We start from the raw sequence: 14932 nt of genomic DNA, 5'->3' as shown, positions 1-14932 counted from the left end.
AAAGCCATTTCCAAACTTGACGGCCCGTTTATTTAGAATGATGATACTCAATGGAATTAAGTCCCACTATAAAGAAATCCACACTGCACACCTCCATTACTTGCAATGAAACGTGGTCTCCACTATTAGTACCACAGCATCATACTATAGTGACCTTAATAAATTTGACTATTTCCCCTTCTATGACTTGTTCCTGCTGGGATGCAGGGCAGACTTCTTCAGGTGCATCTCTGCCATATGGTAGCTTTGAATCATAGAAAACACCATGCTGGGAAAGCCCTAACTTCTCATCACCTTGTGTACCATACTGCCTGCATACTCCCCCAAAGAACAAGTCTCCTTCCAGCAATTTGAGGGCAATCTCTGACTTTCTCAAGTATATCCTTCCTGCATCCATCTCTCCTTCTTTAAAACTTTCTCTCCATAGTCAGATATGCTCTTCCCTGGCTGCTCTCTATTGCCCTGTTCCTGCCACGATGTAGCTATTCCAGTATCTTTCTCCTCTGTGGCCATGTCTTGTCTACTTCCTTGCCTCCCTCATACTCTCCCACCTGCCATCTTCTCACCAATGTCACCACACCAATTCCACTGGATTCCTCAGTCCTGCTCCTACTTGACCTCTTGGCAGCATTCCACATACTTGACCATGCTGTCCTGAAGTCTCTTGATTTCTGTGATACTTCCCTCTCCTGGTTTTATTCTCCTATCTCTTGTTCTCTCTCTTCTTTGACCTGACGCCTACTTTTTATTTCCTCGAACCCTGATCCTGGGTCATCTTATCTGTTTACTGTACATATTCTCTCAAGGCACATCTCATCTACTCCCAAAGCTGTACGTACCATGTGAACTCTGATGATTTCCTCAGGCTACCTTCTACTAACTCATGGTATGGCATCAGCACAGTTTTCTGGATCCTCATCTTCATCTCTGAGCAACTGCTTCACTCTCCTGCCTTATGGTTAAAGGTAGGTCCTGGATCTTGCCTGAGGACCCCCGTCCCACCTGCCTTCTTTAATGTGGTAAGCTTTCTCTATCACACTCCCTGTAGGGAGGGGTTCTCAAGGTAGAGCACAGTTGTCCTGCTTGCTCATCACTGCCACTCTGGGTGACTGTTCCTCCTTCCCTGCCCAAACCACTCAGCTCTCAAGTGTGTGCAACTAGATACCACTTGTGACCCTTGCCCACTGCAGTTACCTACTGACCTCTTTTAAGGACTAGCCCCTTGCTCAGTCACTCCCACACTTCATCTGACGTATCCTTTTTTTTTTTTAAGATTTTATTTATTTATCACGAGAGACACAGAGAGAGAGAGAGAGAGGCAGAGACACAGGTAGAGGGGGAAGCAGGCTCCATGCTGGGCACCCGACATGGGACTTGATCCCGGGTTTCTAGGATTACACCCTGGGCTGAAGTTGGCGCTAAACCACTGAGCCATCCGGCCTGCCCCCTCTGACATATCTATATTTTTTCTAACACCTCATTTCTTCAGTTCCCCTCCTTTAATGATTGCTGTTGACTGTGTATAAATATACTCTTCTATTTCTTCCACACCATTGCATGGTCCTCGTGATACCATTTGATTCCTCTGCTTCTCTCACAGCAATGTCCCTTACAGAGCTGTTCTGTTCTCATAACTCCTGTCCTCCTCTTCTCTCCGGAGCTCAGCCACTTCGGGTGTTTGTACCCCAATGGAGCAGTCTCTGACAAGCTTACCAATGACCTCCACCATTCAAAGGTCTATTTTCACTTCTCTGACTTATATGCAGTACTTAACAGTTTTTCATTCTTTTCCTTGAAATATTTCCCTTAGTTTCTGGGACACCATTCTTGTTTCATTCACCTCTTACTTCCCTAGCTATTACTTTCCGGTCTCCTTATCTTCCTAAATACTGGAGTGCCCCCAGTGTTTAGTCCTCAGACCTCTTTCCTCTCATCCACACAAGTTCTCAATAGGAGGTCATTCTACCCCACTCTGTAAGAACATTTAAGAGTGTCTGGAGATGGGATCCCTGGGTGGCGCAGCGGTTTGGCGCCTGCCTTTGGCCCAGGGCGCGATCCTGGAGACCCGGGATCGAATCCCACGTCGGGCTCCCGGTGCATGGAGCCTGCTTCTCCCTCTGCCTGTGTCTCTGCCTCTCTCTCTCTCTCTCTCTCTCTCTCTCTCTCTGTGACTATCATAAATAAATAAAAATTAAAAAAAAAAAAGAGTGTCTAGAGATATTTCTGCTTGTCACAACTGGGAGGGGGGTGCTATTGGTCTGAACTGGGTGGAGACCAGGGATGCTGTTCAATTCTCTACAATGTACAGGGAAGTCCCCCACAAAAAGACTTTTCTGGCCCCAAACGCCAATAGTGCAGGTGATCTCTAGGTGATCTCATTCAGTGTAACAGCTTTAAATGCCATCTAATGCCAGCAATCCCCAAATCTGTATCTTCAGCCCAAACTTTCCACTGAAGTGGCTACTGCTTCAATACTTCCACTTGGATATCTACCAGGGATTTCAATTTATTTATTTATGATAGTCACACACACACACACACACACACACACACACACACACACACGCACAGAGGCAGAGACATAGGCAGAGGGAGAAGCAGGCTCCATGCCAGGAGCCCAAAGTGGGATTCGATCCCGGATCTCCAGGATCGCGCCCTGGGCCAAAGGCAGGCGCCAAACCGCTGCGCCACCCAGGGATCCCTCTACCAGGGATTTCAAATGAAACCTGTCCCAAACAGAATGCCTAGAGTAGCACACCTGAAAAACACCTGCTTTACCTACACTCTTTTCCAACTCAATTAATGGCATCTCTGTAACTTCCAGTTGCTCAAGCCAAAAATCTGGAGGTCATTCTTGACTCTTCTCTTTTTGTATACCCTACATCTGATCCAGTAGTAATTCTAACAAACTCACCTTTAAAGCATATCCACAATCAGAATATTTCTCACTGTCTCTACCAGTACTATCCTGGTCTAAGCTGCCATCGTCTCTCACCTGGCCTGTGGCACCAACCTCCTAATCCGTCTCCTTGCTCCCAGTCTTTCCCCGCTATATACTCTGTTTTCAACATAACAGCCATAGCAATCCTCTAAAAACACAACTTAGATCATGTCACTTCTTCATTTAAAACCCTTCACTGGCTTCTTCCCATCTAACTCAGAGTAGAACTCAAAGCCTTAAAATTACCAACAAAGCCCTGATTTTGACTCTCGGCTACTTTATTGTTCTACCCTGTGATCATGCAGCTGCAGATTCCTGGCCCCTTGCCATTCTTTGAACAAATAAGCCCCTGTCTCAGGATTCTTCACATTTTGGTTCCTTTTTTTAAGGAAGGTTCTACCTGAAAATTTCATCCTCCAGATACCTACTTCCTCTGCTCAAATGTCAACTTATCACTGGGTCTTTCCCAAATAAAAGATCAGCTCCTGCAGGCATCCCCTTTCCTTCTAACCTTGCTTCCCTGTTCTTTATTCCACTTATCACCAGACAAGCTGTACTTACTTATTTTGGGGGATTACTATTGTTTATTGCCTATCTCCTCCCATGAGAGTAGGGACTTTGTTTTGTTTCCTATTTTCTCAATCCCTAAACACTTACTAGAAAAGTATTTCTTTTCTTTCTTCTTCTTCTTTTTTTTTTAAGATTTCACTTTTATTTATGAGAGACAGAGAGAAAGAGAGAGAGAGAGAGAGAGAGAGAGAGAAGGGCAGAGACACAGGCAGAGGGAGAAGCAGGCTTCATGCACAGAGCCTGATGTGGGACTCGATCCCAGGTCTCTAGGATCAGGCCCTGGGCTGAAGGCAGCGCTAAACCGCTGAGCCACCCAGGCTGCCTTAGAAAAGTATTTCTTAATTTTTATGTCTGACATAGGTCTTTCTTCTGAGCCTCATACCTATAAATTTCAATGCCTACATGATATTTCTGAGGGGTTGCTACATAGGTACTTCAAATTTAATATATTTGAAAGAATTATTCACATCTATCCAAAATCCATCTTTTGTATATTAGTTAAAGGCAACCTTACTACCCAGTATCTTGTTAGTCATACCAGAAACCAGGGAACTGTCTTTGCTCCCTCCATTTCTCTTCCCATCTTCTACCCCACATTCAATCTATCACCAAGTCCTAGTAAAGCTACCTTCTAAATGCATGTCTTAAATCCATCTATTTCTCCTTTCCAAGATACTCCCACAACTGAGCCATTAGCACCTCTTACTTGAGACATTATAAAAACAACATTTTTTTTTTGTATCATACCTACCTAACCCAAATCCATTTTCCTAAACTGACTTTTTCTTAATGCAATTTTGATGATGTTAGTAATCAGTAACTCTTTAAGACCCTCCAATGATTAGTCAATGTACTTGGGGAAAAAAATCCAATATCCTTAGGAAGGATCTGCATCCTGCTTACCACCCCCGTCCCCACCCCATCTCAGCATCTCTCACATCACTTTCCATTTCACCCGCTGAACTTAAGCCACAAAGACCACCAGTCAGTTGTCAAACCTGCCCAGTTCTTTCTACCTCATAGATTTTGCATATATGGTGATCCCACCTGCTGGACTACTCTCTCCCCAACCCCCTGCCTGGCCAACTTTTCACTTCCTACACATCTCAGGTTAAATGTGCTATCTGTGAAGGCGTTTCTGTTCTACCAATAACATTTGGTCCTCTCATTAGCCTCTCACAGCCCCTACACTTTTCCTCCGAGGCAAGTAAGAAAAATTTATGTTTATACACCTATACTGTGGCCCCTTACTCTTCTGTCTTTTTCCTTCATAAAACTGCCCCATGAAAGGTGGCTCCACATCTTTTTCTCAAACAGCTACAACCTCTTCCGTGATGGAAAACGTGGTTGCTTTTGTTCACCACTTCATCTCTAGTAAACTTAGCACCGTGCCTGACATGAAGAAGCTCAAATGTATTTGTAGAATGAAGAGAGCCGTAATACACTATAAAAACACAAGGAGTTCAAGTTGAAAACTGGTCTCTGGGGCTTTATCCCATAAGCTTCATTTCCTCTGCTTCCAGTGCTGCCTGCAAAGGCATCTCTCCTAGAACCTTGCATTTCCTTAATTTTCTCCTGATTCAGTAATCAAGAGAAAACAGTCTTTCTCTTTTCCTGACTTGTCCATTTACCGCCTCGGAGAATGACACTCTTTGGCAACAGCCGCGAAAATTCAAAGGCCCCAAAACCCGACCTTCCAGGGAGGTTGGGCGACCGCAGCACTTACCAATGAATGAATCTATTTCTGGTGACGGAAAACAACTTGCCACTTTCCATATAGTAGAAGCCTCCCGCGCTCTCACTGTATTTCACGGCTCCAGCCAAGGCATTTGCAGTCCCTGCAAAAGGAGGGCGGTCAGCCTGCACACCCAGTTCTCTCGGGATGACAGAGACTGAGGGCGCTGAGAAAGCAGAGCGTGACGAACGACAATCCACACAGAGAGAAAGGGAAGAAAAGAGGACGAAGTAGGACACTACGGAAGCTCTGATCCCGGGGCTATAGGCATGTGGACTTAGAGGAGTATGAACCCGGGGTCATGCAGGGACCCGTGGGAGGAGCCCGAGGGGAAGGATCGGATTTCATTCTCATTGGCTCTTTCCGTACCAATGCCGCAAACTGTGAATTCCCGAAAGTGTCTCGGCCTCTCGCGCTCAGCACCGCTGAGCTCCACGAAGCTCCGTTCCAGGGCTCCCGCCGCCGCCATCTTCCCGCCGCTGCCGCAAGGCCCGACGGGACGCGAGCCGGGCCGAGAGGCTACCGTCACTTCCGGGGGCGGGGCGGGGCGGGGCGGGCGGAGACGCGGACAGGTGAGGAGGCTGCGGAGGAGGGAGGGTGCTCCCGACCGCTCGTTACGAGGCTTTCCGTCAGTTGGCTGGGGAGCGAGAGTGGGCAGGAGGAAGCCAGAAGAGAAAGGGGCCGGGGGGCGGGGGGAGCCGACTGTGCTCGCGGGAACCTTCGCCTAGCGGCTGGGACCCCCTCCCCGGGGGGCGGCACCCTCCTCCCGGCGTCCTCAGGGCCGGGGGCGGGGCCGGGTTTGTTTCCATTTTGAAAACCCGGGCGCGGGCGGCGGGCTCGGGGCTGAGCTTCCCGGGAGGGGCGAGGTCCGCGGAGTCGGGGCAGCTGAGCGCCCTCTGCCGGGGTCCGAGTTCGCGGTCGTCCTTGGCGGTCGGTAAAAATCGCCTGGTCGGCTTTTCGGCCTTCGGCGACACGTGGAATGGGGAGAGGGGGGAGTTCCTGGGGAGGGAGCTTTTGTGCTGGAATCTGAATTTTCAAGAGGCTGTATTCGTGTGTTCTCGTGCTCTGGCACCGCGCGTTCGGGAAAGGCTTCGCGCGACTTGCTGAGATGATCTGCATGCTCACTTGCCTGCGTGAAAGGAATTTACCTTTCGTTCCATTCCTGATCGGGATGTTTGCAAGATACTGTGGCTCTCCCCGTATGTAGGGCACAGTGGATGCTCAGTATTGGGGGAAAGTACTGATTTTCAGGGGGAAAGGGTTTTTCCTCGATAGCCAATGTGCGTTAAGCAATTCTGTTATTATTATTTATTCCCAGCGAGTTCAGCCCTTCACTGTCGCATTGATTCTATTCTGACCACGACCCGCCTCCCACCCCCCATCTTTCCAGCTTACTCCTAGGACTTCAACTCTAGCAATGCGATCCCTCCAGCCCACCTATGATCCACTGTTCTACCACCTTTTCACTGCCCCCCCCCCATTCCCTTGAGATTTCCTTCTTGCTCTGCTTAAATTCCTTTTGAGTTACTCCTTTGCCGAGCGCGCTCTCTCACTCTGTTATGCCGTGATAAAAACTACAACTTTGAATCCAAATCTGCCCCTGAGCAAGGCTGGAGAAAAATATACAGCCATACAGAGAGGCCATTCTGCACCTCCGACGTGATTCTAAACCTCCAGTGGGTCCATACTGCGGCCCAGCAAACGCTCTGTATTTCCCAGAGAATTTCCCCCACTACCACCTTTCCCTACCTGCCTTCATCTGTACCCGCATACTCTGCCTTCCTCTCCTGTTACTATAAAATGAAGTGTCTCTGAACTTACGGAAGGGTAACCTTTTTACATTTTCCCCAGATCACCTGCTCAAGGGCACCGTTCTAGCATTTCTCTCCTCTTACATTTTCATCTCTGCCTCCTCCCATTTACTGAGTTGTTTCCCCAAGCACACAAACATGCTGTTATTTCTCCTTCTCACCACACACACACAAAACCCCTCATTTGATCTCTACTCTCTTTTGTTACTGTCTACAACCTCAGAGCTCTTCACTGTGACAGCAGAATTCAAGAACTTTCTGTTTAATTTCTTTTCTTTCAGCCTCTCTTAAACCCACTTTTATCAGGCCTTTTGTGCCTGTTCTACTGAAAGAGCTTTTTTCTTTAAAAAAAAATTTTTTTTTAAAGATTTTGTTTATTTATTCATGATAGACATAGAGTGAGAGAGAGGCGCAGAGACACAGGCAGAGGGAGACGCAGGCTCCATGCCAGGAGCCTGACGCAGGACTGGATCCCAGGACTCCAGGACTGTGCCCTGGGCCAAAGGCAGGTGCCAAACCGCTGAGCCACCCAGGGATCCCCTGAAAGAGCTTTTTTCAAGATCTCCAATGACATCCAGTTTACTGAACACTGAACTCTCATTCCTTTTTTTTTTTTTTTAAGATATTTATTTATTTATTTATTTATTTATTTATTTATTTATTTATTTATTCATTCATGAGAGACAGAGAGAGAGAGGCAGAGATACAGGCAGAGGGAGAAGCAGACTCCATCATGCAGGGAGGGAGCCTGACGTGGGACTCGATCCGGGGTCTCCAGGATCACACCCCGGGTTGCAGGCTGCACTAAACCACTGCGCCACCAGGGCTGCCCAACGAATTGCTTTCTTGCCCACTTTCTTCACATGGCTTCCACCACACTCCTGATTTCCTCCTATTTCACAGACTGTTCCTTTTTAGACTGCTTTGCTAGTTGCTTCTCTTTTCCCCAAACCTCTTGATGTTGCAATGTCCCAGAGCTCAGTTCTTGGTCCTGTCTATGCACATTCTAGTATGCAATTCCTGAGGATTTCATGCAGTCTTTGGCTTTAAATACTAGATTTCTGTATTCTGATAATTCCCGATGTATATCTTCAGTCTAAGCCTTTGTCCTTTGAACTCTCACTTTAGACATCCACCTGCCTATTCTTTTATTTTTTTTAGAGTTTTAGTTGTTTAAATTCTAGGCCCAAGGTGGGGCTTGAACATACAACTCCAAGATCAAGAATCATACACCCTACCGACTTAGCCAGCCACGTGCCCCTTGAGCTCTCAGTCTTTACATTGGTGTGCCTACTAACATCACTGGGATTTCCTCACAGATACCTCAAACTCAACATATCTAAGACATAACTCATTTTACCTCACTCACACTATTATGTGATTCTCTATGTGCCTATCACTACCCAGTGACCTGATTTAGAAATCTAGGACTCATACTGGGCATGGAGTTCCTAAAACCCTTGGAATTCCCTGAGTGATGAGAAGATAAAGATGTCTTTTTTTTAATGTTAATGAAGTGACTTGGAAAGCCCCCAAGGTACTTAATGGTGGGGCTGGTTGCCAGGGGCAGCAATCACATGATTTGAAGGTTGGAACTTTCAGCTCTACCCCATCCCCCAATCTCTGGGGAGGCTTAAGGGGTTGGAGATTGAGTTCAGTCATCAATGGCCAATGTTTTAATCAACTATGCCTCCATGAAACTGCAGAAGGATGGGTTTGGAGAGCTTCCAGGTAGGTGAACCAGAATGAATCCAGTACTGTGCTCCAGACTCCATGGGGACAAAAGCTTCTGCATTCAGGACCTTGCCCTATATATCTCTTTGTTCATTCATATCCTTTAATATCCTTTGTAATAAAACAGTCATCTAGTAAGTAAAATGGTTTCCTAAGTTCTGTGAGCCACTCTAGCAGTGAATCAAACCCAAGGTGGGGCTTATGGGAACCTCCAATTTGTAGCCAGTGATCAGAAGCACACATGACAACCTCGACTTGTAATTGGCATCTGAAATGGGAACAGTGTTGTGGGACTGAGCCCTTAACTTATGGGATCTGACATTATTTCTGGGTAGGTAGTGTCAAGATTGAGTTAAACTTGTGGGATACCTGGTCTCTGTTCAGAGGAGTTGAGTTAATTGCTTGGTGGTGTGGAAAATCCCATACACTGGACCTCAGAAAGGCCTACCTTTAAATAACATCACCGTAGGGATTAGATTTCAACAGGTGAATTTGGATGGGTGGGGGAACACAACATTCAGCCTCCAGCACTTAAAATCTTTCAGGGGCTCCCTGTTGCCTTAACTTCCAAGGTTTTTTTTTTTCCAATTCAACCTTATCCACCTTTAAATTCTTGCATCTCCTTGAAGGAGAAAGACTTATGCTGTCCCAATTGTAGACCACCCTTTCATACAGTCCTAGTGGGATTCAGTCATATCTGGCGCATATCTGTGTAATGGGTATGCCCGGAGCCTACTTGCTAAGGGACTGAAAAGGAGTTGGGAAAAAATTTTGCCTTAGGACAGATGGAATCTGTAGTAATTGGATTTGGGGCTTAGTTGTAGTGGATTGTACACTGAGTAGTACATTGTGATTTTCCTGCCTCCCTGGCCTCTACTGGACTTGCATCTGATGCCTATGGAGAGCAGAGTCAGGGACTAGGAGGACAAAAAGACTAAGTACATTACAAAATCTATAAAACATTGAGGCCCTTGGGTACTGCATTGAGACTGCTCTTGTAGAAAGTGCATGAAAAGGAGAGAGCCTTTTTTTTTTTTGCACAGTATCTCCCCTGTGCAAATGACCCCAGAGCAGTTTTTCCAGTTTAAAGACTCCAGCATATTGGAGGGGGTGCTTTCCAGAAGTCTGGTGACCAAAAGAGGTAGGGTGAGTACCTGGCAAGGACTGGTGTCCTATAGATCAGGAGTGGTTCCCCGAGGAGACTGGAGCCTGGCCAGCAAATCAATTCTCAATAGTAACTTGGTGGATTTACCTAGATTACTTGGAAATGGATTATTTCATAAACAGATTATTTCATGAACAGACACTCCCTAGATACTCCCAGAAATGCTTTAGGGACTCTTTAGCAGGGATTGACAATCTGCCAGCCTGAGTAGGTGGGGGCAGAAATCAGTGGAGTGTATTCATGCTTTTTTTTTTTTTTTTTTTTTTTTTTATTTATTCATGATAGTCACAGAGAGAGAGAGAGGCAGAGACACAGGCAGAGGGAGAAGCAGGCTCCATGCAGGGAGCCCGACGTGGGATTCGATCCTGGGTCTCCAGGATCGCGCCCTGGGCCAAAGGCAGGCGCTAAACCGCTGCGCCACTCAGGGATCCCTGTATTCATGCTTTTAATGTAACTGTGCTTTTAGCCACAGGTTGGGGAAATTTGGGTTTCCCCAAATTACTGTGTTTGGACTATTTCACTTGTATGTGTCATCCTAGTAGAGCTCTGGTGCTTTACTCTATGAGTTTTTCATTGTTGCTATACTAAGTCACTACAGATTTAGTGGCTTAAACAGTTACATAGGTTACAAGTCCAATATGGGTTTTATTGAGTGAAGATTGAGGGGTCAATAGGGCTGTATTCTTTTTGGAGACTGTCAGGGAGAGTCCCTTTCCTTATCGTTTCCATCGTCATGAGGCCAACACATTCCTTGATTTGTAGCTCCTTCTTTCATCTTCTGTGCCAGCAATGTCATCTCTCTCTCTGACCTCAGGGAAGAGTTCTCTGCTGTGATTAGGTTGGGCCTACCTGGATAATAGAATAATCTCCCCATCTCTAGATTCCTAAACTTAATCACATCTACAAAATGACTTCTGCCATGTGAGGTAACTCAGTCACCAGTTCCAAGGATTAGTAATGTGGACATCTTTCTTGGGTGGGGGGGAAGGGGCATTTTTCTACCCACCATATTCTTTTTTTTTTAAAGATTTATTTATTTATTTATTTATCCATTCATTCATTCATGAGAAACACACAGAGAGAGAGAGAGGCGCAGACACAGGCAGTGGGAGAAGCAGGCTCCATGCAGGGAGCCCAATGTGGGACTCGATCCCCAGTCTCCAGGATCACGCCCCGGGCTGTAGGCGGCACTAAACCACTGCGCCACAGGGGCTGCCCCTCTACCCACCATATTTATGATTTACTAAATATATCCTATTCTAATTTCATTTTTGTAACATCCTTGAATGGTAGTATTATTCTTGTAAGGTAGATAACTTTTCTGAAGCACTTGTTAAAAATATAGTTCCTATCAGTTGTTACCATCTTAACCCAGGGTTCAGTCTTAGCATTACTTGCTAATAAGGACAACCAGATATAAAATGTCTCTTGGGTGGTACAAAGTGAAGGATATGGCATTATCTATAAAAGATTTTTAAACAACTTAAGATATTAACATAACATAGAATTTGCCCTTCTAAAGTCCAAAGTTCAATGATTTTTGTATATTTATATAGCTATGTGACCATCACCACAATCTAATTTTGAAGCGCTTGTGTCATCGCCAAAAGAAATCTAATACCCATTAACATCACTGCCAATTTCCCCCCTCCTCAGCCCCTGGAAGCTATTAATCAATTTTATGGTTTTGGGGACATCTGGAAGGCTCGGTGGTTGAGTGTCTGCCTTTGGTTCAGGGCGTGACCCTGGGATCCAGGATGGAGTCCCACATTGGGCTTCCTGCATGGAGCCTACTTCTCCCTCTGCCTATGTTTCTGCCTCTCTCTCTCTCTCTCTCTCTCTCTCTCTCTCTGTCTCTCATAAATAAATAAAATCTTTAAAAAAATTTTTTTATGGTTTTTAAAAAAAGATTTTATTTATTTGAGAGAGAGAGAGAGAGAGAAGGAAGGGGCAGAGGGAGAGAATCTCAAGTAGACTCTACTGAGCACAGAGCCCAACACGGTGCTCTATTTCACTACCCCAAGATCATGACCTGAGCCTAAATCCAGGGTTTGGATGCTCAATGGATGGAGCCACCCAGGCACCCCTTTTTTTGTTTGTTTGCTTGTTTTTCAAGCCCCAACACAGGTTGAACTCCTAACGCTGAGATCAAGGCTTGAGCTGAAATCAAGAGTTGGATGCTTAACCAATTGAGCTATCCAAGTGTTCCTCAATATTATGTTTTTATAGATTTACCTATTCTAGACATCTCATGGAAATGGAGTCATACATATGTGGTCATTTATTTTTAACTTAGCATAATGTTTTTAAGGCTCATCTATGTTATAGTATGAATTAGGACTTCATTCCTTTTTTTGGCCAAACAATATTCCATTGTGTGAATAGACTACATTTTATTTATCCATTCATCAGTTGCTGAACATTTGAGTTGTTTTACTTTTTGGCTATTGTGAACATATAAAGTATTCTTGCAAAAATGTTCAATGCAGAGCCTGGTGGACAGAATAATGGTCTCCCACCAATGTCTATATCCTAATCCCTGCCACCTGTAATATGTTACCTTACATGGCAAAAGGGACCTTGTACGTGTGAGTAAGGTTAAGGACCTAGAGATGGGCCCCATGTAATCACATAGTCCTTAAAAGAGGAGAGGATTTTCCCTCTGAGGTCAGAGATTCAAGACGCCCCTGGGTGGCTCAGTTGCTTGAGCATCTGCCTTTGGCTCAGGTCACGATCCCAGAGTCCCAGCATCGAGCTCTGCATTGGGCTGTCTGCTCAACGGAGAGCCTGCTTCTCCCTTTTCCTCTGCTCCTCACCCTGCTTGTGCTCTCTCTCTCAAATAATCTTTCTTCTTTTAAAGAGATGTGAGGACAGAAGAAAGGTCAGACGTGTGATATTGCTGTCATTTGGGATGGAGCAAGGAGGCCATGAGCAAGGGATGTGGGCAGTCTCTAGAAGGTGGGAAAGGCACAGGAGCAGATTTTTCCCTGCAGCCTCCAGAAAGGGATGGAACCTTCCCAATACCTCAATTTTAGTCCGTTGATTTTTGCTCTTAGACAAAGGGAACTGCCTTGTTTTTGGTAATGCCCCCCTGTATCCAGTGAGTAATCAACGTGGAAAGTCTAAAGGTCCTGCCCCGCCGTCTTGATCTAGGACAACCGTAAAGGGCCATCTCAGCTCCAAAGTGCTGTATGGGATCACCTGAGGCCTCAACTTCCCTTTCTGCCTGATCCTGCCTCCCTTAGTCTCTTCAAGGCACTGTTCCTGAGACCACTCTCCAGTAAATCTCCTGCATGCAAATCTCTGCCTCTGAGTTTGTTGCCTGGGGAATCCAACATGAGACACTTGCACACAACATCTTATCCAAGGACGGGCAGCCAGCTGGGAACCAGCAAGAAAAAGAATTTGGAAAAGGAAAAAGGTTAAGGGAGGACCTACTCTAAATTCCAAAATTGGTGATGAAATACTGGTGAGAACATCAGCTGGGCATTAGAAAACTTGGGTTCAAGTTCTAGCTTTGCCTTAAGGACTTCTTGTCAAGACACCTGTATCCCTGCCTCCGTTTTTAAGAAGCGGGTGTTGGACTTACTCATCTTCAAGATTACCTCTGGCCCTACAGCTGTGGCCTGAAAGCCAGAGACAGGTTGGATCTTCACCTTCATCTCTCCCTAATTTCCAGGCTCAGAACCGAACCCCCTCCAGAAGCTCCCCAGGACTGAGGACAGGCATGTCCTTCCTGAGTCAAAATTGACTTCTGGGTTGCACAACTCTTGGCCTTTGGGACACTTAGTTCAAACTGTGATAATTTCTTAGATGCTTGTCTATCACCGTGCTTTCCATATGCATAATTTTCTTCTTTGTTGATAGTTAACTTTTTTATGTTTAAAAAAATAAAACGTCATGTAATCAGTATGCGTATTTTATGTAGTCTCCTTCCTTCCTTGTTCCTTCCAAAAAGGTGATGGTTAGGTTGATGGGGTGTCTTACAGTTTCCCAGGAACCTAGTAATTAGATTTTTATAGTGAGCTGTCTCATTCCTTTTCTTATCTTCCACATCCATCAGAGTTCTTGATACTTAAAAGTACCTAATAATGTTTGAAGGAATTAATAAATGAATAAATTCACATAGGCATCCTTAGAAAACTGAAATAACCCTTTGAACCACTGATTTGCTGGCAAGGTGTGGTTGTCATATAAATGGAATCATATTGCCATCTAGTGGTTAGATGGTGACTTCACTTGGAAACGAAATGCAGAAGATTATTTGGGCAGCGAGTTTTACTTACAGACTCTTTTGTAAGAAAAATATTTTTATCACTTGACACTATAAGTCACCACTAATGAATAAGTATAAATGAACGTTATTGTAAATAGAACTTTAAATCAGATTTTTCCTAACCTAACACATAGCTATTCCCTGAAAGGAGAATTTGGTGGTTTAAGAAGTATGGGAAATGACGATAAATAAAGTTAAATGTATTTACCTTCTGCAGAACTTTTCAGAAACATTAATATGATTGTGTGCTTTGTAAAGTTCTACAAGAGGCTTATATGTGATATGTTTTCCAGATGCTTTATATTCTTTTCAAGGAACAACTCATTGGACCATTGTTTTACAGGAAAAAAGTTTTCAGAGACACTGCTTTCTTGTCATTTTCCCCATATGTTAAAAATATCTATTAGCGCACAGCATTTCCTGCCTACAAAGCCTACTTTGACCTTCATTGCCGTGTTCTAGATACAGTCAGTTTAGAAAGCATCAGAGTAAGTCAGTAGTCATAACTTATATTTACATGAATCTTAGCTTTTAGGTAATCATTTCTTTAATTGATATGAGTAGTATTCCATATTAAAACTTATTTTTTCTTTTAACAAAATCTACTTTCTTTTGGATTCTAGGAATGGGGTTTCCTGCTGTTTGGCCTGTTACTTTCAATACTTGCTATTAGCATTGGCAGAAATGACCCAGGATTCAA

The 14932-nt window shown here is 44.8% G+C and overlaps 1 protein-coding gene across 1 annotated transcript in view; it reads right to left on the bottom strand.

Annotated features, from left to right (window-relative positions):
* Nucleotides 1–5726, bottom strand: part of NUP160 (nucleoporin 160) — a 49272-nt gene extending 43546 nt beyond the window's left edge. Inside the window, exons 1-2 of the mRNA XM_055314929.1 lie at nucleotides 5616–5726; nucleotides 5238–5349 (exon numbers count right to left, since the gene is read on the bottom strand). Coding sequence (XP_055170904.1) covers nucleotides 5238–5349; nucleotides 5616–5715 — 212 coding nt within the window. The 5' untranslated portion in view covers nucleotides 5716–5726. The remainder of the gene's footprint in view (nucleotides 1–5237; nucleotides 5350–5615) is intronic.
* Between the last annotated feature and the right edge of the window lie 9206 nt (nucleotides 5727–14932).

Source organism: Nyctereutes procyonoides, unplaced genomic scaffold (genome assembly GCF_905146905.1).
Source record: "Nyctereutes procyonoides isolate TBG_1078 unplaced genomic scaffold, NYPRO_anot_genome, whole genome shotgun sequence".
In the NCBI taxonomy this organism is placed as follows: Eukaryota; Metazoa; Chordata; class Mammalia; order Carnivora; family Canidae; genus Nyctereutes; species Nyctereutes procyonoides.
Note: the sequence above shows the minus strand (reverse complement) of the source record. Positions and strands in the feature narration are given on the sequence as shown.